We start from the raw sequence: 26,583 nt of genomic DNA, 5'->3' as shown, positions 1-26,583 counted from the left end.
CTAGGGTCTTTAACACCCGTCACGCAGTAGTGAAACACGAACGTCTGCTGGTACGATGCTCATCCAGATCGAAACGGGCAGGGGTGGGGATTGAACCCAAGATCCCTGGGTTCTGCAGCGCGAGCTTTCAAGCAGAATTCACTTATAAGCAGCTTGTAAGCACATATCCTAGCTAGCACAAAGGACAAGGAAGCACAACGGGCTTCCCCCATACATGCACTCAATGGAGCACAACACCGTGACCAGATTTAGTGGACCGAAAGAGTGTGTCGTACGAGCTGCACATGTGCATGCCATTGCTATTTTTTTATAGCACAGACGAAATAAAATTTGACAAGCATGTGACTGTTACGAAAGCTGCTCTCGTGATCCTGCCGCGTTAAAGATGATATAAACGTGCAGTTCACACTGAAAGAATAAAAACACAGAAAATACACAAGGGACAGACACACACAGTTTTTTCAACGAGCAACTACATTTAAATGATGCCCATTACACTATGATGAACCACCTTGGATACGGAGAAAATTAAGTGAAGACTGAAATACTAGAAGGTACTAGAAAAAGGTAAAGAAAAAGGTAAAGCTGGCGGAATTTAACTTCCTGAAAAGGAAGAAGAAGAAACGGGAGATATTTTCTATGACAATTCCGGCGCTAGGAAATCCATCTCTGCTGTCGATAACGACAGTGAGGTCTCGGAAACATTGTCTGTGGCAGTTTTGATCTTAAAGGCTTCGATGATTTCTCGCCCATACTTGTCTTTGTGTGAGCCTAGCACAGTAGTGTTTGCATAGCTAGGAGAGCAATCTTGGCAGGTGCGGGCGTGGACAACAATCGGATGGTAGGAGTCGGATGACGCCTTGTTGGTTTCGAGAAAGTGTTCTCTAAGGCATCGTCCCGTCTGGCCAATATATTGACTGCCACAACTGAGCGGAATAGAATAAATTGGCTTCTCTTGGCATTTGACGTATTTGTTGACGTGTTTGATGGTGCATTCTGGTGGACGACTTTCGTTATTTACCCTTTGGCACATTTGTTTTAGCTTCATCCGACATGTGAATACTACCTTCGTGTCGAAGCGGGCAGCGAGACTCTTCAGGCGGTGGGAAGTATTATGCACATATGGAATACAAGCCGGGCGTGTGTGGCTGCGTCCATTGTTGTTAGATGATCGGCGGTTGGGCCCTGTAATGAGATGCTGAAGGGTAGTACGGAGGAGGTCTGCTGGATACCCGGCTCGGAGAAGCCGGTCATGCTGACGTTGGACGCTTGTTGATGAGAGATGGGGACAGGATTTTGAACGAGAAGAGGCAAACAGGGTTCGAATAATTCCAAGCTTTACCAATTTAGAGTGGTTGCTGCAGAAAGGGAACGATATAATATATAAATAGATATAAACATGCTTTCACTGCGGGAGCGTACGCTCCAGGGCCGGTTTTCTCGAAGCGATGGTGAACCCATTTTGGTAAACCATCGTGCCTAGGAAGGAAAAAGTACCTAGGTACTGTAATAAATGGCTGGATATAGAATATAACAATAATTATTTTTGATTGGGCAGTAAGATGCGCCATCTATCGGTAAAACAAGCCAGTCATTTTGTTTATCCTCTTTTTCCGCTGGTTGTTATCGATCTAGTATGGTGTTTTAAGTAAAAATATAGTAATGTTGTACTTGAAGACCAATTTATTTGCTTCAGATGGTACGAAGAAATTTTAGCTACTATGCTAAAGTTTGCCGACGAATATTCGAAAACGTAAGAAACATTTCCTTCAATATGTTTCGCCATAAACAGCGCATAACTTTCCCGTGTGCCTTCCAGTCTGGCAACGCCGGTGCTGTAGTATCGTTTTTGTTCCTTGCGATGCACGTTTCTGCGATTCCTGCTGATCTCAACTGTTTGCCCCCTTTTCCTTTTGCCCAACCGATCCACCGGTGACGAGAAGCAACGCTTCTCCTCACCGTTGAATTGCTGGTCACCGGGGATATGTGGAAACCTCGATGCTGTCGGCATACTGTCGGCGCACTGCGAACAAAAAAAAAAAAAAAAAAAACAGTACAATGTCCCAGCTGTTTACCCGGAACGAAGACTTTATTGAGGATAACTCCCTTTCTTCGCAAAGCAATCGCTGCTCACGAGTTGGCGTGCATAGTGTAACAAATTAAACGCGTCAGTATAAATTTATACCAACACTCGTTCGCAAAACATTTTTTTACTCACAATAAAAACATTTGCAAGGCTTATGTACCGTCATATGTCTTGGATCCCGGACTGCTGAAGAGTGATGCGTTCGCGGGATGCTGCCGTCGGTTAGTTTAGTAGTCCCTCTGAATTACCGCTTTGCTTGACGTGCTAATAGGTTGATGGTGCGTCATTGATATAACAGCCGGATCGAAATGAATGCTCAGCAGAACCAAGAAGAACTATTAGCCCTCGTTAAGCGACGTCGCGGCCATTTTGCTTGTAAGTACTGGGGTGCTATGTTGCGCTTTTTGCACTCCCAGGAGACTTGGAAGAGGGAAGTGACGTCAACGACACAGCAAACGCAGATTGGATGTTGACAGAAGAAAACGAAATCAACACCCAATCTGCGTTTGCTGTGTCGTTGACGTCACTTCCCTCTCCCTAGTCTCCTGGGAGTGCAAAAAGCGCAACATAGCCCCCCTGCTCCTCCCTCGGCGCCCCTGCTCTGCCAGTCAGGTGACCTTGAATTCCCTCTTCTAGGGACAATAGTTAACTTTAACCCACGGTTCGCGTTCGAGAAAACGGGCCCAGGTGAGTATTCCTGCGAGCGACGCGCGTCCCATGTGGAACACCACTTGATATATAACATGAAAATAATCCAAAATAAAAAGCAGCACACCCTACCTGGCTCGTGACATTCGGAAGCACTCAAAGAATTCCCGGCCGTCGGGGTCTTCGAACATCTGTCTCACGATGGTATTTTTTTTCCGAGGCTTCAGGAGCTCGCGGACGGCATTTCGCTTCTTCTTTTTCTTCACGCTCCGTAGTACTGCTCACACGCAGCCGCGAAAGTAGTCAGCCGACGCCAGTTGATAGTTCTTGCATTTGTTCCGCACCTCACTACACAAAGGTTCATAAGTGAGGCAATTCGAGCTTCGTAGCCGGGATCCTGCTGAGACGACGCCATCACGAAACAAAGCGAGAGACACTCTAGACGGAGCGCGCCGCGCGCGCCCGGGCTGCCCGGGCGAGGACCCGGCTTGACGACAGCCGCTGATTGGTTGCCCGGGGAGCCGCCGTGACGTCAGCTCCCGTATACGGGGACTTGACGGGGACCCGTGCCGCGCGCCGTTCAAATCAAACCGTGACGTCAGCTCCCGTAAACGGGAGCCGGAAGTGATTACGTCAGTACGGGTTCCGGCTCCCGGGTTCCGTACTCCGAGTCTGTAACTCCATTGCTGCAGCATGCACAGCAAAAAAGACTTTCAGGACTGGCAGCGATGTAGGGGTTTCTTCGTGCTCAAATAAACCCCCGCTTTGCGATGTGTGAAGTCGGTGCGATTTTTTAACATGACATCGACATAGCTGGCAACTGCATCATTCTCGTGCTCGAGATCCCATGCTGTAGCTGAACTCGTGAAGGTATTCTGTTCAAGATAGCAGATTTCTTTCAAAAGGCTTATTGAAGGCAGGGTCACACTAGTTGAACAGACACTTTTCATTGCTGATGCAGTAATACTACCTGCACGATATGAATACCACTTTGCACATTTTGACTGTCCCCATTTTACTTTTTTCTACATTCGCTACCATTTCTTCACTGATGACAAGTTCGGCCAGCACCTTGTCTGCACGGGAAACGAGAGCTGCAGCAAGTCCTCCGACCGTGCTTCTGCACTTAACAAGTTGCAAAGAAGGCTTGGTTCTCCCCTACAATGTGGGTCGAACCTACCACTGTACTGCGGGTGGATCATGAAGAGTGCAGCTACAGCTCCAGCATCTGAAAGTCTGGAATGGAAGATTTTAAGCTCTTCCTCTGTTGGAGCAGGTGGCACAACTGGGTGCGATGGTGGCACGACTTCAGCATTCAGCCTCTGGTAAATATCCATTTGTTTTTTTTAGAATATGAAAAGTCAATGTCCCGAAGCCTTTTCTACTGCGTCCCAGGGCTGTGTGGAGGAAGCGAGACGTTTTTCTTTTCGTGCACGTTCTTGAGTTTCTGAGACGCACTGCTGTCTGGAGATCGAACAGTGTTGGCCCAATGTGCGAGCAGACTTCGCCTGCTTGTTCCATGCAGGTGCAGTGCGCTGTGATGACGCTTCCGTCAGTGTCGGCCAGCAACCAGGCCTTCAGTGGTGCCTCTCGCAGCCGTTAGGAGCGGCTGATTTAAGAATGAAGTGACACATTAGAAGCTTGTTACGCATGTAAGGCTTCGATAAACTGAATTTACATTGGGTTTATGTCTTTACTGCGAATGTGTCAGTTTCCGTTCACAATTACATTTCTTGCAATTAACAAACGCTTGCTCTCAAGCGCAAGTGCAACTCAGATCTGACCACATTTGCAACAACCAATGGATCTCGTTGACTCGTAGGGACCGTGGGCCGTGTGTTAACGACACAATTTTACAGCACAGGAACCAATATTATAATTTGTTGCGATCAAATAAACACAGTCGCACTTAAGCAGGCAGATTAAGGAACAATGGTCAACCTACCTCGCTCAGAACGACGATACGCTTGGATGGTAGCTGCATCGTTATGAGGCCCTTCAGCCATCCGCTTGTAAAGTAATTCTGGGCCCCTAAGGACGTGTAGGCCTTCATCTGTAGCAGGGATATGTAGTTGTCGATAAAACCAGATAGTTGTGGCTGGAAGGAAGTCCGCATCTGATGTCGCATTCGTTCCCACGCGTAGTGTGCAGGGATCGACGCCGTCGCACATAACAATGATATTAAATTAGCTCGGTTATGGAACTGCCCGTAGGCAGTGCTTGCACGAGCCCAGTACCCCCCCCCCCCCCCCACCACTCACCACGACTCGCCTTTCACTGTTCGACGCGCCGGACGGCACCTATGCTGGCTGCAGTGTATTCTATAGAATACGCACGTTTCGAAGCACAGTCTCTAGATGGCGTTCCAGCTCTGTTTTATGGAACACACCGTTATGAAACGAAAATCTTGATGGCACTTCAAACGACGGGACGCGGGCTGGAGTGAGTGAGGGGGGGGGGGGGTATTTCTTTTGCAGAAGTTCCACAACTGAAGTAATCTACTAATGTTGGCACCAAGGAGGTTATCATATAACTTCCGGAGTGTAGGTGGCGCCCTGTAACTGACTCCAAAAACGCCGTCCGTTGCCATCTTACTCAGGGCAAAAAACGGATTGAGGCACTCTTTGGCATAGTACGACCAAGGAGGTTTCTGATGTGCTGTCTGGTGTTTCATGTGCGACGTTTCGCTGCAAAGCAACTGCAGCTGTTCCCTTAGGCGATGGTGGGCTCCTGCGTCGCTTTTGGCTGTGTAAATCGCGTGTAAATGCCAGGAATTACTTCGCATCAATAAGTATTGAGCAAGCACGTAGTAACCAATCTCGCTCGCTCGCTATCGCTTACTGCTGTATGGGAGTAGGCTCACGGGAGAAAGCGCGATGATTTTGTGCATTTGAACAGCAAAATAGCCTTAAGCATGTTTGCACGTCGCAGGTTTCCCAAAGACAGCACTCGACGATCTGCATGGGAGCGTGCTGTTCGGCGGGGGGATGGTTGGTCGCCTAAGAATACTGACGTTCTGTGTTCAGTATACCTCGAAGCAAGGGCGGATCCAGAGGATCCCCCAGGGGGAGGGGGGTCCAGGATAAAAAAAAAAGAGGGAGCGGGGGGGGGGAGGGAACACTTGCTGCCCACCTCATTGTGTTTTGGATCTTTGTCTAAACACGCGCATAAATAGGTAGAGAGAGGTCTTTCCACCTCAGCGACACAGAGTGTCGCAATGCAAGACGCGATTGCAATATTTCCCGCTTCGAAGCAAGGAATACCGGATTCTTGATTTAAAGGGGCTGTGGAACAATTTCAGTGCTTTGCTTAGATAATTTGGGAGTTGGTGTCTCGACCTTTCGGAAGTAAAGAACAAAAACCCGCTTTCGCCTGCATGTCCTAGTTTTTATTTTAAAAATAGACAAAGATTGAGGTTTTCAACACCCCTCAACTCCCCCACCATCTTCCCCGCAGGGGGCACCTGTGAACCGCAGGTGTTTGGAGAGTGGCGTCTCCACGGGCCCCGAGCCATGCGGGTTCGCCCGCCCACGTCTGGCTGTGCGTGGCTTTCCCGTGTCTGGGGAAAAGGGAATCCTGGTGGTTGAGCCGAGCCCGGGGCAGGTTTGGACCCTTCGGGGCCCCCCGGGTGAGGCAATACACCACTTCGGCCCCCGCTTCTCATAGACGGGAGTCCTGGTAAGGCCCGGCCAGGATGATTCAGTCTAGTCGCCAGTTCTTCTACTATCCCTTCCGATCTCTCACTTTTACCTTTCCCGTTTCCTTTACTTCTCTCTCACTTATCTCACTCCTTTTTCACCCCTCTTTGGCAGCAAGGGCTAACCTTGGGTGGCAATGGACCTCTGTCTTGACCCACACTTGGGTATAGTTTCCCGGCAGCACCGTTAGCGTAACGTCTCCAGCCAAGCCCTTCTTGTTATGGTGCGTTACCTAACCCCTTGTTGGGCTCGGTGGTGGGCGGTGCACCGCGGATTCTGAACACTCTTTGCCCTCCTATGGCGCCCCACCCCTCTAAACCCTGTTCAGGGCAAGCCTTTAAAAGGCGTTGTCTTGAACCCAAGACCACTGACAAAGATCCTGAAATCGAAACATTTACAAAGTTTTTCATTGTTCATTCGCTCGATGAACATAAACCCGTTGCAAAGCAGTCGCCTTTTGTTGTTGCCAAGGTACTGGAAAACCTTGTCGGGTTCTCCTACAAGGCTAAAAAGCAGCACTCCGGAGACCTCTTAGTGGAGGTAACCACCAAAAAACAAAGTGAAGCGATCCTGAAGTTGACTAGTTTTCTTGATGTCAAAGTGTCAGTTAGCCCTCACCGCACGCTCAACACCATCCGTGGGGTCCTCTCCGAGAACGACTTCTTGCACACTAGTGAGGAAGAACTCCTCGAGGGACTCCAAGGTGTTGGTGTTGTTGCTGTTAAGCGCATTATATTCCGAAAAAATGGTGAGGAAATCCCTTCCAAACATGTCATTCTTACATTTGAACGACACACACTGCCAGAAACGATCAATGCAGGATACCTTAATTGCCGCATCCGCCCCTATGTCCCCAACCCCCAGCGGTGCTTCCGTTGCCAGCGCTTTCGCCACGGATCGCGCAGCTGTCGAGGGAGAGAGACTTGCGCAAAGTGTGGCAGCCACGACCATCTAGCAGACATCTGTGAAGATGCCATTTCCTGCGCCAACTGCAAGGGTCCTCACCCTGCCTACTCTCGCTCTTGCCCCTTGTGGCGACAAGAGAAAGAAATCCTTACTCTGAGAGCCAAAAAAAAACATATCGTATCCCGAGGCAAAACAAAGATTCTCTTTTCTTTCTAAAGGCACATACTCCGACGCGGTGCGCAGGGGCCCTCCACCGCGAACGGAATCGAAGGCCACCCAGGTCTCGCCTGAAGCACTGGCAGTGGCCCTTCGGGCCCCCGCCCCCCCGCAGGGGCAGCAGCTCTCCCCACCTTCTGGAGGGAGCACGCTAGCTGCCCACAAGTCTAAGGACAGGCAGGCAATGCCATTGCTAGTCCTTACTTCGGCGCCTTTCCCCGGTGAGAAGGAGCGACACTCTCGCCCCAACTCACTGGAGAGGGCCTCCTCCAAAGAGCGGCACAACTCCCGTGCTGCTCCCCTAGTACCCAAGGGGTCGGAGCAGGCAGAGTGTAAAGACGCTCTGCCCAGCACCTCCGCTGCCTCCTCGGCTGGTCGCGTCCGGGGCCTGGCTCCCCGTGATCCAAGTCGAAAGAAAACGCTGGCCAACACCAGCGACACAACTCAAGAGGTAGACTTGTCCATGGAGTTAGACGATTCGGCTGCTCCTGCTTCTGACCCGGATAGTATGGAGTGGCAGACGCAGACTCGTGCAGGGAAGAACAAAAAACCGGTTACTGCGCCGAGGTAATCCAAGTGGTCTCTCTCCTGAGTTTTAACCTTTTAACTACCAAGTTTTATTAATTTACATTTTCCGATATATACAAATTTTGTAAATGACAAAAGTAAATTTTATGCAATGGAACTGTCGCGGACTTTTAAGAAATATTGATGATGTAAATCATTTCATGGATGAGCTTCGGCCGATAGCTGTTCCTCTTCAGGAATCTCCTCTTTATGACCGCTCTCCTCATATTTTAAGACGTCACCGAGTCTTTAGAAAAGACCGTCTTAGTGACACTCCCTCTGGTGGCGTGGCAGTGGTTGTGCAGGGTGGGGTTGCCTGCTCTGAGGTCCCACTCTGCACACCACTTGAAGCCGTGGCAGCTGCGCCTTCTTTTAGACCGCCTCATAACTGTAGTATCACTTTATTTACCACCTAACACTCCATTACATCTTAGTGAATTGCAGGGTCTTGTAGGTCAACTCCCACAACCCTTTATGATTCTAGGCGATTTTAATGCCCATCACCCCCTATGGGGTAGTATTCGTCAAGACACTCGTGGAGGTGTAGTTGAACGTTTTTTATTGGCATCTGGGCTATGCCTTCTTAATGGGAGAGAGCCAACATTTTTCAGTGCAGCTCACACCACATTTACATCCATAGATCTGTCGATCTCATCCCCCTCATTGTTTCCTTGCTTTACATGGAATGTTCTCAACAACCCTTTTGGCAGTGATCACTTTCCGATTGTTTTAGAGAGCGTTGTTCAGCTGCCCTCACTTTTTAAACGTATCCCTAGGAGGAAGTTAGATAAAGCTGACTGGTCACTTTTTGGGTTACATTCCACCTTGGACCCTTCTCTGCTTTCTTCTATGCCACCCGAAGATGCTACACTGTATATTACTGAGCAGATACTAAATGCTGCTGAGGTGTCTATTCCACGAACCTCTGGTAATGTGCCAAAAAAATGCAAACCATGGTGGAACAAGGAGTGTGCCACAACCTTAGCGGTTCAAAACAGGGCTTGGGGCAAACTTCGCAGATATCCCACATCATGTAATCTCGCAGAGTTCAGGCAGCGGAAAGCTAAAGCCCGTTGGACCAGGAAGCAGTCGAAATGGAAATCCTGGATGAAGTATGTTTCTTCTATAAATAGTTTTGTGCCTGCCAAGGAGGTTTGGGATAGATACAGGAAAATAAATGGAGATTACAGGTGCTTTGCAATCCCTACTTTTGATGCCCCTTCCTCATCTTTAGTTGACATCGGCAACATCCTTGGTGAACATTTTTATAACACATCCTGCTCGGCAAACTACAGTGATTCGTTCAGTAGATTTAAATCTCGTGCAGAGCGACAAAACATCCCCATATCTGGAGGAGACCCTGAGCCTTATAACCAGCCTTTTACACTGTGTGAACTTGAAATGGCACTTGACATAACGAGGGTTTCTGCTCCAGTGCCCGACGCAGTTCATTATGAAATGCTTCGTCGCCTTTCTCCTGAGTCCTTGAAAAGTCTTCTCTTGTTTTTCAATTTATTGTGGGAAAAAGCCTGCTTTCCCCATGACTGGAAGCATGCACATGTAATCCCGCTCCTAAAGCCACAGAAAGACCCTTCACTACCATCAAGTTACCGTCCCATTGCTCTGACGAGCTGTGTCGGGAAAACATTTGAAAGACTTATAAACAGGCGGTTAGTATACATATTAGAAAGCCAAAAGGTTCTTGACAAAAATCAGTGCTGGTTTCGCCGAGGTCGATCTACTCTCGATAATTTGCTTCGCCTGGAAACCGTTATACGCGAGGCATTTGTGAACAAGCAGCACTGTGTTGCAGTGTTTTTTTACATATGGTGAATTCCACTCGTAGATCTGAAGCGCTTTCCAAAATCCGCGAGGGAGGCAAAATTCCGCTCCGTGGGACCCGCTCCGTATCGACGAGGGGAAGATAAACTTGCATTTTTGGAGCGACCTCCCCCACACCCCTCCCCACCCCTTCTCCTTCCGCCGTTCAAAATGGCCGCTGCTCGAACTTGACCAGCCCACCAACGCCTTAGCCGGCTGATCTTTCCGACGAGCAGTGACGACTGCCACTGCTTAGCTGCAGAAGTAACACGCGACACAGGCCGGGCGGAATTATACGTGCCACGGCGCCCATGTCACAAATAGCGAAGACGTCCGCGTTCGGCACCGTCACATACCTTTCGGCCGCCTCGAAGCGGCGGGGCACGGACAGCGATTGCCAGCGGTGGAGTTCAGATTGCTAGTACGACTTTAATAAACACAGAGGTAGCAAACCATCGCTTGCAAGGTCGTTACCTAACCACTTATTGCTTTATTTCACGGGAAAACGCCGATGGAATGCAGTGTAAAAAAGTAAACAATCACTGGCTGCAGAATGAATAGGCCTAACCTTGCGTCTGCCTCCGGCTTTTCTGTCGTTCTTCCTCGGTGATCACAGATGTCAGCGCTTACGATTTGCCACGCTCCACATTCCCGGCTTTTTATCCCTGATCTGCGCGAGGTAGAAGCGTTCGAGCCGTCACAGTCCAGAGTAAACAGCCGACGCACCCGAACAGATCCAACTCCACGACCCGACCGTGCGGCGTGGCCCGACCGGCCCGCCGATCTCTCCAACCTCGCCGCGCATGCGCACCGCCGATTTAGACGGAAATCACGTGGGCCGCTCTGTCAATTTCCGGAGAGATCTGTGAAATCCCGCAGAGCAAGTTCGGCGGAGTTTGGGGCGCTCCGTGGAGCGGGCGCTGCCAGAGATCTACGAGCGGAAGATGACCAACTTGAGCCAGATCTGCGAGCGGAATATGCGCGCTCCAAATGGAGCGCTTTTGGAGCGCTCGAGATCTGCGAGCGGAATTCACCTTTAGACAAGGCGTATGATACCACTTGGAGATATGGTATCCTGAAAGACTTGTATGCTTGTAATATCCGTGGTAGGATGTTGCAATGCATTACGAACTTTCTAACAAACAGAACCTTTCAAGTCCGGCTTGGCAGCACCCCGTCTAAACCTTTTGTTCAAGAAAACGGAGTCCCACAGGGAGGCATTTTGAGCGTCACTTTGTACTGAAAATGAATTCTCTCGCACGAATGCTACCTCGATCCATTTCCTACTCTCTTTATGCTGACGATATACAGATCTCCTCATCTTCTTGCAATCTTTCTAGTTGTGAGCGGCAGTTACAACTGGCTATAAACAAACTTTGTAAGTGGGCAGACAAAAATGGTTTCAAGTTCTCTGTTGCAAAGACAGTCTGTGTGCCTTTTTCCCTACGTCGCGGGCTTTCCTTAGACCCAGCTTTGGAACTAAGCGATACTCTGATTCCTGTTAAGAAGGAGCACAAGTTTCTTGGTGTCATATTTGACAAAAAACTTACCTTCATTCCCCACCTGAAATTTCTCAAGGAAATTTGCCTTCGTTCCACAAACCTTCTGAAAGTTTTGGCTTATAAATCATGGGGGTCGGATCGGAAATGTCTGTTGCATGTGTACACCGCGCTTGTGCGATCTCGTCTTGATTATGGCGCCGTGGTGTACGGATCAGCTCGCCCATCTGCTCTCAAGATGTTGGATCCTGTAAATCATCTTGGCTTGCGTTTGGCAACAGGTGCTTTTCGGACATCGCCTGTACTTAGTTTGTATGCGGAATCAAATGAAATGTCGCTGTGTAAAAGACGTCAATACCTCAGCTTAACCTACGCGTCTAGGATCCTAGCAAACCCTGATCACCCAACGTATCATTCCGTACAAAGATCTCAATTCCACCGTCTCTTTGAAAATAAGCCAAGCATTGTCAGACCCTTGAGTTTTCGTATAGAGCAATTTTGTTCCTCACTTCAACTTCATTGACGAACTTAACCTAATTCAGGACACAGTCTGCGTGGCGCCCTGGAATGTGGTGCGTGTTTTTTGTGACTGGACTTTCACTAAGTTTAATAAGAATAGCATATCAGCTCTTGCGATTCAGCAGGAATTCCTTGACCTAGAAGAGGAATATAAAGATTATGCTCACTTTTACACGGACGGTGCCAAGACTTCATCATTTGTCGGATGTGCCGTGCATTCAAGTCGTTTTGTAAAAGTTAAACGTCTAGAAGAATTTGCGAGTATATTTACTGCTGAAGTCTATGCTGTGTCTTTTGCATTGGATTATATACTGAAGACTCAAACTACACGGGCCGTAATATTTGTGGACACTCAAAGTGCCATTACGGCAATGTGCTCTCTAAAAGCCACTAAGAATATGCCCCGCAGGGGGCACCTGTGAAAGCAGGTGTTTGGAGAGTGGCGTCTCCACGGACCCCGAGCCCCGCAGGGGGCGCCTGCACCTTTGGTGCTTGGTGAGTAGCGTCACCACGGACCCCAGCCACGTGAGCCACCATACCCGCACGCAGGGGGCACCCACTTTAGTAGGTGCTTGGTGAGCGGCGTCACTACGAACCCCGAGCCATGTGGGTTCGCCCACCCACGTCTGGCTGTGCGTGGCGTACCCGTGTCCGGGGAAAAGGGGACCCTGGTGGTTGAGCTGAGCCCGGGGTATGTTTGGACCCTTTGGGGCTTTTGGGGCCCCTCGGGCGAGGCAATACACCGCTTCGACCCCTGCTTCTCGTAGACGGGTGTCCTGGCTTGGCCCGACCAGGATGATTCAGTCAGTCGCCTCTTCTACCCTCTTTTTCCTTCTTTCACTTTTCCTTCCACCTCTTTCTATTTTCTTCTGCACTCTCTTCCTTCCTTTTTCACCTTCTTAGGCGGCAAGGGCTAACCTTGAGTAGAAACAGGTCCTGTCCCTGCATCCACACTCGGTTATAGTGCCCGGGCAGCACTGGTAGACTATTTGTGTCAGCCAAGCCCATCTTGCTATGGCACATTACCTACCCCCTTGTTGGGCTCCGTGGTGGGCGGTGCACCCGGGCACTGAATCTCCTCCCATCTCTCATGGGTTCTAAAGCAAAACCTCCCTCTGATCGGGCCCTGAAAAGGGTCCGCACCGAAGTCGCTCTGAAAGACACGACCTCATCTCCCCCTACATTCCCCAAATTTTTGGTTATTCACTCTGAAGACGATACACCACTCTCCAAGATGTCCCCCTTTCTTGTTGCGAAAGTGCTAGAAAGTGTGGTCGGTAAGAACTTTAAAGCCAAAAAGATGCCCTCAGGTGACCTACTAGTGGAAATTGAATCCAGACAGCAGAGTACAGCACTCCTGGCATTGAACTCCGTGTCTGATCACAAAGTGACTGTTTCACCCCATCGTACACTTAATACTATTCAGGGCGTTATCTCCGAAGATGACCTGATTGAGGCCTCTGACACTGAGATACTTGAAGGGCTCTCTGACCAAGGAGTTGCAGCTGCGAGGCGCATCTCCCTGCGTCGGGACGGTCAAGAGCGGAAAACTAAACACATAGTGTTAACCTTTGAATCTACCACACTTCCTGAGGCTGTTAAGGCTGGCTATCTCCACTGCAGGGTTAGGCCCTATGTGCCTAATCCTCGAAAATGTTTAAAATGCCAGAGGCTTGGCCACGGCTCTCAGAACTGCCGTGGTAAGGCCACTTGTGCCAAGTGTGGGAAAAATGACCATTCTGCAGACTCCTGCTCCAACGAAGCCCATTGTGTCAACTGTAGTGATCCACACCCAGTGTATTCTCGCTCATGCAAGACATGGAAAGAAGAGAAAGAAGTACTTAACTTGAAGGTCAAAGAAAACCTCTCTTACCCGGAAGCGCGCCGTCGCTTTGCGTTCTTGCGCAAGGGTGGCTATGCGCAGGTGGTGCAGCGGGGACCTGCACCACTGAAGGTTGCAGTGGCAACCCAGACGTCCTTTCTGGACTATGGGAGGCCACGGCAGTCCCCCACGCCCCAGCTGAAGATTCAGCTCCCGGGGCATGTTATCTCGGCTGGACGGTCTACGGACCCTCCAAGCCAGAGTGCGAACCCTCGCGCTCCAACAGGGCAACAGCCCGGGTCTTCTCAGGCTGTTTCCCAAACTCAGAAGGGACCGGTGGCTGCCGCAGCCGTCCCTCCTCCGCGATCTCCTTCCAGGGAGAAGGGTCGACACTCTCGCCCACACTCCCTGGAGAGAGTATCATTGAAGGTGCGGCACGGCTCTCGTGCCGCACCTGCAGCGCCTGAGGGACAGGAACGGGTGGACTTGGGCGACGCTTCGCCCAGCACCTCCTCTGCCCCTTTGGCTGGGTCTGGTCGCGGACGGCGCATGGCGCCCCGTTCTTCGGACCCACAGAAACCTGCAGGAAAAGCCTCGTCTCAGGAAACTGAGGCCATGGATGAGTGTGAAGCCTCCACTCCTGCGTCTGACCAAGACGACATGGAGTGGCAGACTACTAAGAGTAAACACAAGAGCAAAAAACCGGTGATCCCACCATCGTGATGTTGTACATCCTTTATTGTCCTTCGCGGCAGAGTTGACGTTTTTACTTTTACCTGTACCTTACTACTTTTACTGATTTACTAATTTTTAACTTAGTTTTAGAATAATGGCTAAATTTACTTTTATGCAGTGGAATTGCCGCGGCCTTTTACAGAATATTGACGATGTTAACTTTTTTATGGACGACCTCCGTCCTATAGCTCTCTCTTTACAAGAGACGCACCTCAATGATCATCATGTGTCTATTTTACGTCGTCACCAAGTTTTTAGAAAAGATCGTTCCACATCAAACTCATCTGGTGGAGTAGCGGTAATCGTCCAAAGTGGAGTTGCTTGTTCTCAGATTCCTCTTTCTACACCCCTTGAGGCTGTAGCTGTACGTCTCCTCTTGGACCGCTTCATCACCATTGTCTCCATCTATATTCCACCAAATGCTCCACTGCATATTCATGATCTCCATGATTTAGTTGCTCAGCTCCCTCACCCATTTTTACTTTTAGGAGATTTTAATGCCCACCATCCCTTGTGGGGTGGCACACGCCAGGACTCGCGTGGTGGGGTCATTGAACGGTTTTTACTGTCATCAAGTCTCTGTCTTTTGAACAGCAGAGAGCCTACTTTTTTTAGCGCAGCTCACAACTCATTTACATCCATTGATCTTTCCATTTCATCTATAAACCTTGGTGTCTTGTTTCACATGGAGCGTTTTAAATAATCCGTTTGGAAGCGACCACTTTCCGGTTGCTCTGGAGAGCGTGAAATCTATTCCCAGTCTCATGAAACGGACTCCTCGTTGGAAGCTAGAGAAAGCAGACTGGGCTCTTTTTAGTCAAAAATCCAAGCTTGCTCCCTCTATGTTCTCTTCATTAACTCATGACGATGCCACAGCCTACATCACAGAGCATATAATTGGTGCTGCTCTTTGCTCCATCCCTCAAACTTCTTCGAACATCCCCAAGAAATGTAAGCCATGGTGGAATGAGGATTGTTCCACCACAAAGAATAACCAAGATAAGGCTTGGGGTGTCTTTCGTAGATACCCGACATCGGTGAACTTGATGGAATTTAAGAGACGCAGAGCTTATGCCCGCTGGACTCGGAAGCAGGCTAAAGGAAAATCTTGGAGAGGTTACTTGTCCTCCATCAGCAGCTATGTTCCAGCAAAGGAAGTATGGGACCGACTTCACAAGGTCGAGGGGAAATACCGTTGTTTTACGATCCCCCCTTTTCCCTCTTCTGGAGCGTCATTGTTAGACCAGGCAAATGTGTTGGGCACTCACTTCGCTGCTGTTTCAAGCTCCGCACATTACTCTCCAGCATTCCTGAAGCGTAAGGCAAGCATGGAAAAGACGAGGCTCTGCTTCACAGGGGGAGCGTCTGCACCTTACAATCAGCCATTTACAAGGGTTGAGCTCGAAGTGGCTCTCAACTCCCGCAAGAATTCTGCCCCCGGTCCCGATGGAATTCACTACGACATGATCCGACACTTATCTAGAGAGTCACTCAGTGCTCTTCTCACGTACTTCAATGGTCTGTGGTGTGATGCCTACTTTCCTGTTGAATGGAAGCGGACTGAAGTTATACCGCTGTTGAAACCTGGCAAGGACCCTTCCCTTCCTGCAAGTTACAGACCAGTAGCATTGTCAAGTTGTCTGGGGAAAACATTTGAAAGATTAATTAACAGGCGTCTTATTTATTTTCTCGAGCAGCATGATATCTTGGATATTAATCAGTGTGGCTGTCGGCCTGAACGCTCTACAACAGACCAGTTGGTGCGGCAGGAGAACTTTGTGCGCGAGGCATTCGTCGACAGGCAGCATTGTGTATCTGTTTTCTTTGATCTGGACAAGGCCTATGACACCACTTGGAAGTATGGCATCTTGCACGACCTTTCTATGTACGGAATACGCGGTAGAATGCTTCAGTGTATAAAGAGCTTTTTATGTAAACACACTTTTCGAGTTCGGTTGGGAACAACTTTATCAGACTGAGAGAACGGTGTTCCTCAGGGTGGAGTCCTAAGCGTCACACTCTTTGCAATAAAGATTAACTCTCTTAGTAAAGTCATTCCTCCCTCAGTATCTAACTCGCTATATGTCGATGACATTCAGATATCTGTAGCGTCATGTAATATGTCTAGCTGTGAGCGGCAGCTACAACTGGCCATAAATAAAATGTCTACATGGGCTGATGAGAATGGTTTTAGGTTCTGTCCGGAGAAAACTGTTTGTGTTCCTTTTTCTTTAAGGCGTGGCCTCTGTTTAGATCCTACACTTCCTTTAAATGGAAACAACATTGCTGTCAAAACGGAGCGCAAGTTTCTAGGAGTTACTTTCGACCGTAAACTTACCTTTGTTTCGCATCTCAAACAGCTCAAGCAAAAAACTCTGCAGGCATCGAACATACTCAAAGTTCTTTCGCACAAGTCGTGGGGCTCGGATAGAAAATGTCTCCTTCGTCTATATTCTTCTCTTATTCGATCCCGCCTTGATTATGGCTCAATTGTCTAAGCCTCTGCGAGACCGTCTGCTTTAAAAATGCTCGATCCGGTACATCACCTTGGGCTGCGTTTGGCATCTGGTGCTTTTCGCACCTCCCCTGTGGTTAGCTTGTTTGTTGACTGTCATGAAATGTCGCTTAAAAAAAGGCGACAGCTGCTTAGCCTCACCTACGCTTACAAAATTTTGTCGGACCCCAGCTCTCCCACTTATAGTTGTATTCAAAACTCTAGCAACAGAATGTTAAGTTGGGCTAGTTGGTTGTTCATGACTGGAAGGAAGCGCCGAAAGACAGGGACAAAAGAAGTAGGTAACGACGACACGTGGCGCCACGTGTCGTTGTTACCTACTTCTTATGTCCCTGTCTTTCGGCGCTTCCTTCCAGTCAAAACTCTAGGTTTTCTCGCCTTTTTAACAATAAGCCAACTGTTGTGCGGCCTTTGAGTCTTCGTGTCGAGAGTCTTCGCTCCTCCCTCAATCTGACTCGTGATTTTAACCTTTTGGATAGTTCACACCATACTGCCCCATGGAATGTCAAACCCATTTTTTGTGAATGGTGCTTCACAAAATTCAGGAAGCAAAGAGTCTCTCCTTTAATTTTACAGCAGGAATTATTTGCATTGGAGGAAAAATACAAAATTATAATCATTTTTATACTGATGGTGCAAAGTCGTCAACGTTTGTTGGTGCAGCTGTATACTCTTCTTGTTTTTCCAAAGTCGCTCGTCTGAACACTCTTGCCAGTATTTTTACTGCCGAGCTATACGGGGTCATGATGGCACTTGACTATATTATTCAGAATAAAACAAAGAAAGCTATCATCTTTGTAGATTCCCAGAGTGTTGTTAGGGCTGTGTGTTCTGTTCTATCAACAAAGAATCAGCTGACCCTAACTGTGCGTGTTAAGGTGCAGCAGGGCCTACAGGATGGGCACGATATTAGGTTTTGCTGGATTCCTAGCCATGTGGGCATTGCTGGCAACGAGGCTGCAGATAAACTGGCCGTCTCTTCGTAAAATCTCCCAGTGTCACATGCACGCATCCCCCACCAAGACTTAAAAATGCCTACAAGACTTGCAGTCTTGCGATCGTGGCAGTCTGAATGGGATTCAGAGCTGAACAATAAGCTTCACACCATCAAGCCAGACCTTGGTATTTGGGAAACATCTTTTGACAAAAATAGATTCCACGAAGTCCTCTTATGCCGCCTGAGAATCGGCCACACCTACCTCACTCATAGTTACCTACTTACTGGTGGAGAACCTCCATCCCGTGAGCGCCGCGGTGAACCTTTGTCTGTTCTTCATATTTTATTTCTTTGTCCTGGTCTTCAGCAGCAGCACAAATTATTTTTTTCTGATCTTTTCAAATATCGCATTTCATTTCACCCTGCCTTGTTACTTGGTAAGCGTCCGCTGATTTCATTCAAATGTCTTTTTAATTTTCTTGAAAATACTGGATTTTTAAACAAATTATAGAACTAGTTCCCCACAGTTTAATTCAAGTGACCCCTTTTTATTGATTCACCTTGTTTGGCGCAGTATGGCCATTGTTGCTCTTGCGCCATTAAAACCGTAAACAACAACAACACTAAGAATATGCTTGTGGAACAGGTGCGAAATAAACTTAACGGAGCTTTACGTAAAGGTCACAATATAAAATTCTGCTGGGTTCCGAGTCATGTGGGAATAAAGGGTAATGAGGAGGCAGACAGGCTCGCAGCATCTTCAGGTAACTGCTCTAAATATCATGCTAGCTTGCCCTATCAGGATATCAAATCATTAATTAAGTCATCACTTTTTAGTTTGTGGCAGACAGAGTGGGCCATGGAGACTAATAACAAGCTCCTTGTAAGCAAACCAGTCCTTGGGTGTTGGGAAAGCTCCTCACTTAAGAACCGCTTTCACGAAGTTGTATTGTGCGGGCTTCGAATCGGGCACTCCTTCCTTACACACAGATATCTCCTTTATGGGGAGGATCCACCAGTTTGTGAGCACTGTGGAGACAATCTTACTATTCTTCATATTTTGTGGATCTGCCCGGAATTCGACACTGAACGACGCACTCATTTTCCAGAGTTTTTTAGATTTTGTATTCCATTTCATCCCGCTCTTTTGCTGGGAAAGCACCCTCTCGTTCCTCTTGATCGAGTTTTATCATTTATTACTTGTACTGGCCTTATACACCAGATCTAGTCCCAGTTGTTTCCAGGATCGCCTTTTTGTAATGAGGTAACCATAGGAGTTTCATTAGTTCATTTAGTCTTGCGCAGTATGGCCTCCGTTGCTGTTGCGCCAAAAACCCCGCAAACAACAACAACCCCACCATCTTCCGAGTCACGTGCGCTGTGACGTCAATGGGGTCGCGCGACCCCATTGACGAGTCGCGCGGGGTTCCGGTGAAGCTGTCTCCCTAGAACCATCAGCGAGCGCGTGACCACGTGCTGGCGGAGCACGAATAATATGGTGAAAGGAGGAAAGGTCTCATCCAGGTCCGGCCATCTCTGTCCGGCTCTCCGTCCGCCCCCCCCCCCCCCCCCCCCCCCCCCCGGCTTCTGGCGGCTGTTCGCGGTAGCAGAGTGAGCTGACGGTTTTGTGGACCTAGGATAGATGGCGCCACTAAAACTCCGCATAATAAAAGTTTTGTCGATGATACCAGGTTTTTGACGCATTTATATTTATTTTGTAACGACAAGATTTATAGAAAACTTGCCTTTTATCGAGCAGGTATTCGCACAAATTGCTATCTTTCTACAAGACCCCCATTGACGTCATGCCGCGTGGTTCTCATGGCCGCCGCTCGCGGCTGCAGGTCGGAGAATATTCTAATTTTTGCCTTGCGATTACGCGGTGGAATCGCAACATTTCGAAGGAAGGAGGTGTTTTCTGTCCTTTATGACAAGATAACCAACGTCAAAAGAAGAAGATGCCAATTCTTTCAACCTTAAAATCGTTGCACAGCCCCTTTAACGTTGTACCCATATCGCACGACCTAAGACTATAGTTTGGGTTTTTCGGTTCACCCCGATAAACCACAAAAATTAAGCCCCAAATCGGTTTTATCGAAATCGGTCCTTGAATAAAAAAACGCCAACACTTGTGGAAAGAAAATCTTCATCTAGTTTTATTTTGGCACAAAGCACTGCCTCCGATGAACTGACCGCGAGGCTGGTTTTTGCTCTTAATCCCATTTCTCGTGTTTTTTTTTTTCGTTTTTTTTTTCTTGTTGCTACGGGGATGTTTTTCGATTATTCGGGTCACGCGAATGTTCCGCGATGATTGAGGAATAACATGCCACATTTTCTTAAACATAATCTCAGAAAAACCCCGTTTTCTCGTCCAACACCAAAAATTGTCACCAAAGAACAGATAATCTGCGGGATAAAGTAAAGTCAAGTAAAAAAGTTGTGCGTCGGCTATTATCTGACGAAACATTTTCCAAAAAACTCTACACCAGAATGCGTGATATAATAAGGCCTACGAAATAAGTTAGAATATTTTTATAAAATTATGTCCCCAGTACAGTTTTAGCCTGACTTGGTTGTTTTAACATATAATCAGAGCAACGAGCACCAAATAAGTTAAGGGCAATATATAAAAGCTTACCATTTTCGCCGCGCTGCGTGTGATATATCCGATAAGGTCGAAACGGGCAAGCAAGACATGATTGGCTCAGACACCATACAGAAACAAACTCTAATCACAAATTACGAAAATAAAATTCAATTGCTCGTTGCCATTCAGTATGGCTATAGGGCGAAGGCTTTATCACCTTCGTCTAAGCCAAACCTTATTTAAATATCCCTACGCGGAGACCTAAGAGATTGGAGTGACAGCCAATAACGTTCAGATTTTTCACAATAACGCTAGCTCCTCTCTTTTCGCTTTTATGAATGAATTCTTAGAAAAGGCAACCAAAGGTTCCACTAGGAACTGCCAATGGTAGCTCGATGGCAGCTCGCCTGGAAAGGGTGCTCGAAGGAAAGTAATGACCCTCAAAGACCAATCACCCTGAGGCACGCGGAAGGGTTTCATATTTCTGTCGTGCTTGAATCTCCGTATTTTCGACATTCTTTATTCTGTTCGGGGATGGCGATGTTTAATCCCCTCAGGTCGGCCGAAGCCCTCCGAGGACGACGGTGATGTCACAAAAAGGGAGGAAGAGGGGGGGGGGGGGGGGGGGAGGCAAGTCAATAAACTTGATAAATGAAACACTCTGAGATTAAACGAGAAACTTTGACAAGCGATAGGTCCAAGCCCGGTGCAAAGTAGAGAAAGGCGGCGACACGCAGGGATAAAAGAACAAACGAACAAGAAATTGAATAAGAAGCGATAAAAAGCCGCGCACGGGTACGCACGAAAAACTCAACGCAACACGCGTTACAAACACACTGACGAAACTTCGGGCGGCGGGGCCACGAAGAGCAACAAAACAGCACTCAATTCGCGACACAACACGAAACAACTCGCCGCTCGCGGCACAAATGCAGCCGGGAACAATGTTCGCCTACGCATAGAAAACGAAAGTTCCGAGGAAGGAAAAGCTCCACTGGTGAACCCAAAGTTCAGGGGAAAGTTTAACCGTGGTTCAAACAAAGTCCGAAGACTCACCGACGTCTTGGGTCTGACGGACGACGAAGGCTTGACTTTCCCGGAGTGGTGGACTAGTTGCTCGGCGGTTGACGCAACGCAGCCCCGCGCACACACTCACTCCCCAAAAAGGGAAAAACCGAAGCCCGTACGACTCACGGGAACAGACGACGGGAGGAACGACCAGCCAACCTGACCGGCCCTTCCGGGGGTCCACCCTTCTCCCGCCGCCTACCAGGGTCTCCGAGCTCGAGGTCGGGAGAAATCAATTCCTAATCGGACCAAGCTACCCAAGCAAAACATAAAAATAAAAAAAAATCGACGGCATCTCCACGTGGTTAATGATGTTGATTGGGCGAGGCTCTGGTGGTGCTTCTCTGCGTGGACGCTGAGCCGCAGCATGCCGAGCCTTTCGTTCGTTTTCATCCATGTCAGAAAGAGAATGTGTGTTATGGAACGTGGTTATATACGCATTTGACCGCAGCGCCCTCTCGTCTATAAACGTTGAGCCAATGCATGCAAAGTTTAACGCGATTATATACGCATTTGACCACAGCGACCTCTTCTGTATAGACGTTGAGCGGCTAGATGCAACGTTTCATTCATGACATCCCCAGCTCTTGAGTTACTACCACATCTCAGAGCCCCCTACTCGTCCCGCAGTCCTGGCCGAGTTGGCCGAGTGGTTAAGGCGATGGACTAGCAATCCATTGGGGTCTCCCCGCACAGGTTCGAATCCTGTCGACTGCGCAAACATTTTTTTATTATTTTTTGCTCTGCACGAGCACGTGAGCTCACGAGCACGAGCAAGATCGATGTGAGCACGGACGCCGGACGGACGAGGCTAGACCCTAATGGCCCCGTCACATTGAGGAAACACGGCGGAAACATCAACAAAACATGTTTCTCAACAGTCGGGAAACATGTCGGCTGTCGGCTCTGTTGCCCGACAACCCTGTCACATTGAGGAAACAGCAACACAACATGGACGACAGCGACAATGTTGTCTCGGTGTGACCGCTTTTGGCAACGGAAACCTCGGCAACTTGTGTCGGACGACACGTGTTGCCCACTTCGGTGGCTGAGCGAATTTTTTTTTCCAGCAACACGGCAACATCTATATTTTTTAGTACAGATGGTCGCACGAGAATACTTCAATAATTGGCAACTCCCCATTTCTAAGGAGCCCCATCACTATTGCAATTTGCGCATCCCTTCTTGCACTGTGTGGTTTGTCGGAGCGGTCGAGTTTATTCGATCAGTTCAGTGCTTCGCTCGAGATGCCGTCGAACCCTTCAACTGTGCCGTTCACTTCGACTGAGGAGTCGAAAATGATTACGATGGTCGAGGAACTTCGATTTTTGTGGGACGTGCGTGATGAGTGATATCACCGACGTCATCTTAAAGACAAAGGATACAGCGACGTCGCGGAAGCGTTGGGGCCCCAGTTTACAGGTATGTATGAATGATCCGGCCCGGGATTTGCTTTAGGCCGCTCCTGAAGTGAAAAACAAACTACTTCGCTAATATTTTCGCCTTCACTTGAGCAAAATATGTCTGCGCCCTGCCTTGTTGAGTGCATTTAATATCAAGCCTCGAGATCCCCTCGTGAGCGAGGGTTTTATATTTCGTTGCGACGTATTGCGCAAGCGAGTAACATTGACACTTCCGTCGCCCATGCGCTCGTGCAAGGGAAGCACGATCAAGCAGCAAGAGCAAGAGCTCGCGCTTGCGGCCTTTGCACTTAGTTCAAGTTAAGGTGACACGAAAGTATGTGTGCTTAATAGAGCTTTCACATAATTATCAATGCCACAAAGAGCGAGTGTAGTTACACGCGCTGCAAGTGCCGATGTCCGCAGCAGTGATTTTTTGGAAGCAACCATATAACTCGAATGGCATTTCGCACGCGCATTCGTCGAAGCCTTTTGTCGCAATTTACCCCGACTATTTTAGAAAAGGTGAGCGCACGGAGTGTGCATAACTCCGTTCTCTTATGCTCCTTGATGGTTGGGTAATTTCGGAAAAGGTCTATTGTTGGCTTTTTTCGAAGTAATTTCGTGGACTATACAGTATACTGTAGTCTAGTCAGAGTCTGGCAATGAACTGTTTTATTAGGTGCGGAGCATGACCTTATATACTCAGCGCGCTAGTAGCTACAGCGCCGACTGCCGGGATTATGACTGGCCCATGGCATCTTCCTCCTCTTCAGGTTGCTTGCGTTCCGAGGTTTGGTATCGCTGAGGTTTCCTCCGTAGTCGCGTACTTCTGCGCTCTGGGGTAGCCGATTGAACGTTGGTAGCTCCGGCGGTCGCATCTTCATCTGCCGGTGACGGTGCGTGTCCAACCTGGTCGTCCCCGGGAGGTGTCTGTTGACTCGAAGTACCGGCTGTTCCGCTCCCGTGGACCGACGAGGCATTTTCAACTGTATTAGTAGTCGGCAGAAGTCGCGAATACTCCCTAGTACGTCTTTTGCTCTGACCATCTTCAGTGGTGACTACGTAAGACCTGGGTGCATCTGTTGTAGCTTCGATGACCGCGGGAGTCCAGGTTCTCTGCAAACTGTCATAAACGGTTACGGGGAAACCTGGTCGCAAATCAGGAAGTTGGCGCGCTGTTCGGTCGTATGAAGCCTTCTGCTTGTCTCGAATTTCCTTCAGACGACTTGTCACTACCTCTGTTGGTACGGTTTCGGGTTCCATATGACTTGTGGTAACGGGCAACAGTGTTCTTGTTTGGCGCCCCATTAACCGCTGTACCGGCGACTTGAGGTGGGCATCTCTAGGCGTGTTGCGCCATTCTAACAGTGCTAAACAGAAGCTTACTTTGTCTCGAGAGCACTTGATTAAAATCTTCTTTGCTTCTTGGACTGCGCGTTCAGCCATTCCATTGGAACGGGGATGGTAAGGACTTCAAAATACTTGTTGGATCTGCAGGCTCGCCGAAACGTCCTTAAACGCCTTGCTGCTGAACGGCGGCCCGTTGTCGCTGCATATCCGGACGGGCAGTCCATGAGTGGACAATATTTCGGTGCAGGCAGAAATCACTGTGGCCGCTGTTGCTTGGCGAAGTTCCCTGGTTTCAAAAAGAAAAGGAGTAGTAGTCGACCACAATGAGAAACTCATGACCGTCATGATGAAAAAGGTCGACTCCTATCATTTGCCAAGGGAGGGTCAGTACGTCGTGGCTAAGCATTGGCAGCTTCACGTTTCTGGGTTTGTATTTTTGACACAGTGTGCACGAGTGTGCTAGTGATGTGATGTCACTCGTAATGTTTGGCCAATATATGACTTCCCTTGCTCTGTTTTTCATTTTTTCCTCCCCACAGTCCGCCGCGTGCAAAAGCTTCAAAACTTCATTTCTTTTTGCTTTCGGGACGATTATCTTGTTGCTTCGCAATACCAGGCCGTCTTCCACGTGAATTTCATCGCGATAGTTCCAGTATAGTTTTAGCTCATCCGGTACGTCATCCTTCGAGTCGGGCCATGATGTGCTGGCGTAGTCGCGAAGTTGCAGCATCACCGGGTCCCTTTCTGTTGCGTCTAACATGCTTTTCAGCTTGGCGTCTGAAATAGGTAAGCACGTCAATGCATTCACGTGGAATTGCTCTTCTTCGTCTTTCAAGACGATCTTGCTTGGAAAGCGCGAAAGCGCGTCCGCAATTAGCAAAGTTTTTCCTGCCTTGAACTTCACGGTTATCGGGTATCTTTGTAGAATGAGACACATTCTTTGCAGTCTGAGGGGCACTCGGAAAAGGGCTTTTTGAATATAAATTCAAGGGGTCTGTGGTCGGATTCAACAGTGACTTCGGGCTGTCCTACGATGTAGTCATGAAACTTCGTGCAGCCGTGAACTATAGCTAAAGTTTCCTTTTCAATTTGTGCGTAGTTGCGTTGTGAATCCGTGAGGGATCTTGAAGAGTACGCAACCGGGTGTCCATCTTGAAGAAGGACAGCTCCGACGCCGTGTTGGCTCGCGTCGACAGACAAAGTAGCAGGCTTGCCTGGTCTGAAGCACGCCAAAACTGGAGCTTCCATCAGCCTCTGTCGCAGGACTTTGAAACTGTTCTGATGTCGGTCCGTCCAATCCCACGCGACTTCTTTACGCAGCAGTTCTCGCAGCGGGGCTGCAATCGAAGACAGATTTGGTATGAAACGAGACACGAAGTTAACCATGCCGAGGAATATTTGCAGGGACTTGCAGTTAGTCGGGGCAGGGACTGCTAGAATGTCCTGCACGCGTTGGGGGTTAACTTGAAGACCTTCCGTGGTTATGACGTGTCCAAGGTAGCGAACCTCTTTCTGAAGAAAACGGCATTTCTTTTTGTTGAGCTTCAGGTTGGCCACTCTGCAGCGTTGCAGCAGCCTCTGCAGGTTTGCATCATGCTCTTGCTTGGTTGCTCCCCAGACCAAAATGTCATCCATGACAACGGCTACTCCTGTAAGATCTTCTAGAACAGTGTGCATTGCCCGCTGAAAAATTTCCGGAGCTGATGAAATGCCGAATGGTATCCTCAAGAACCTGTACCGTCCAAATGGTGTGCTCATAGTGCACAAGTAGGAGCTCTCGTGGTCTAAAACAATCTGCCAGAACCCAGAGGAGGCGTCAAATGTGGAAAAGTAATTCGCACCGTGCAGACCCGGAGAATTCAAGACATCTGCCAATACTGGCATCGGGTAATGTTCGCGCAATAAGGCTCTGTTTAAGTCCAACGGGTCCAGACAGATGCGGATCTTGTTGGGTTTTGTAACAAAGACCATGTTACTACTCCAATCTGTAGGTTCTGTGACTTTGGTTATTGCTTGATCCTGCTCCATGCGATCGAGTTCCTTTTTAACTTTATCTCTCAAAGCAATGGGCACTTTCCTCGGTGGTTTAACGATGCCTTGTGCTCCAGGTTTCAGTTTCATCTTGTAGGAGATATTTTTTAGTCTGCCGAGTCCCTGGAACACATTATCAAAAGGCTTGGCTGCTTCGTACATGTCGCTGCTCGTA

General features: G+C 48.6%; 1 protein-coding gene and 1 non-coding gene across 2 annotated transcripts in view; one reads left to right on the top strand and one right to left on the bottom strand.

Moving 5' to 3' along the window:
• Positions 1-25,137, bottom strand: part of LOC115318439 — a 42,869-nt gene extending 17,732 nt beyond the window's left edge. The window contains exons 1-4 of the mRNA XM_042290359.1: positions 24,991-25,137; positions 4,680-4,832; positions 3,915-4,056; positions 3,754-3,810 (exon numbers count right to left, since the gene is read on the bottom strand). Of these exons, the coding sequence (XP_042146293.1) occupies positions 3,754-3,810; positions 3,915-4,056; positions 4,680-4,832; positions 24,991-25,137 (499 nt within the window). The remainder of the gene's footprint in view (positions 1-3,753; positions 3,811-3,914; positions 4,057-4,679; positions 4,833-24,990) is intronic.
• Positions 22,251-22,341, top strand: Trnaa-agc. Its single transcript has one exon. It is a non-coding gene; the product is annotated as a tRNA-Ala (tRNA).
• Positions 25,138-26,583: the final 1,446 nt, after the last annotated feature.

This window comes from Ixodes scapularis, unplaced genomic scaffold (genome assembly GCF_016920785.2).
Source record: "Ixodes scapularis isolate PalLabHiFi unplaced genomic scaffold, ASM1692078v2 PGA_scaffold1__304_contigs__length_218370807, whole genome shotgun sequence".
NCBI lineage: Eukaryota > Metazoa > Arthropoda > Arachnida > Ixodida > Ixodidae > Ixodes > Ixodes scapularis.
This window is presented reverse-complemented; position numbering and strand designations above follow the sequence as displayed.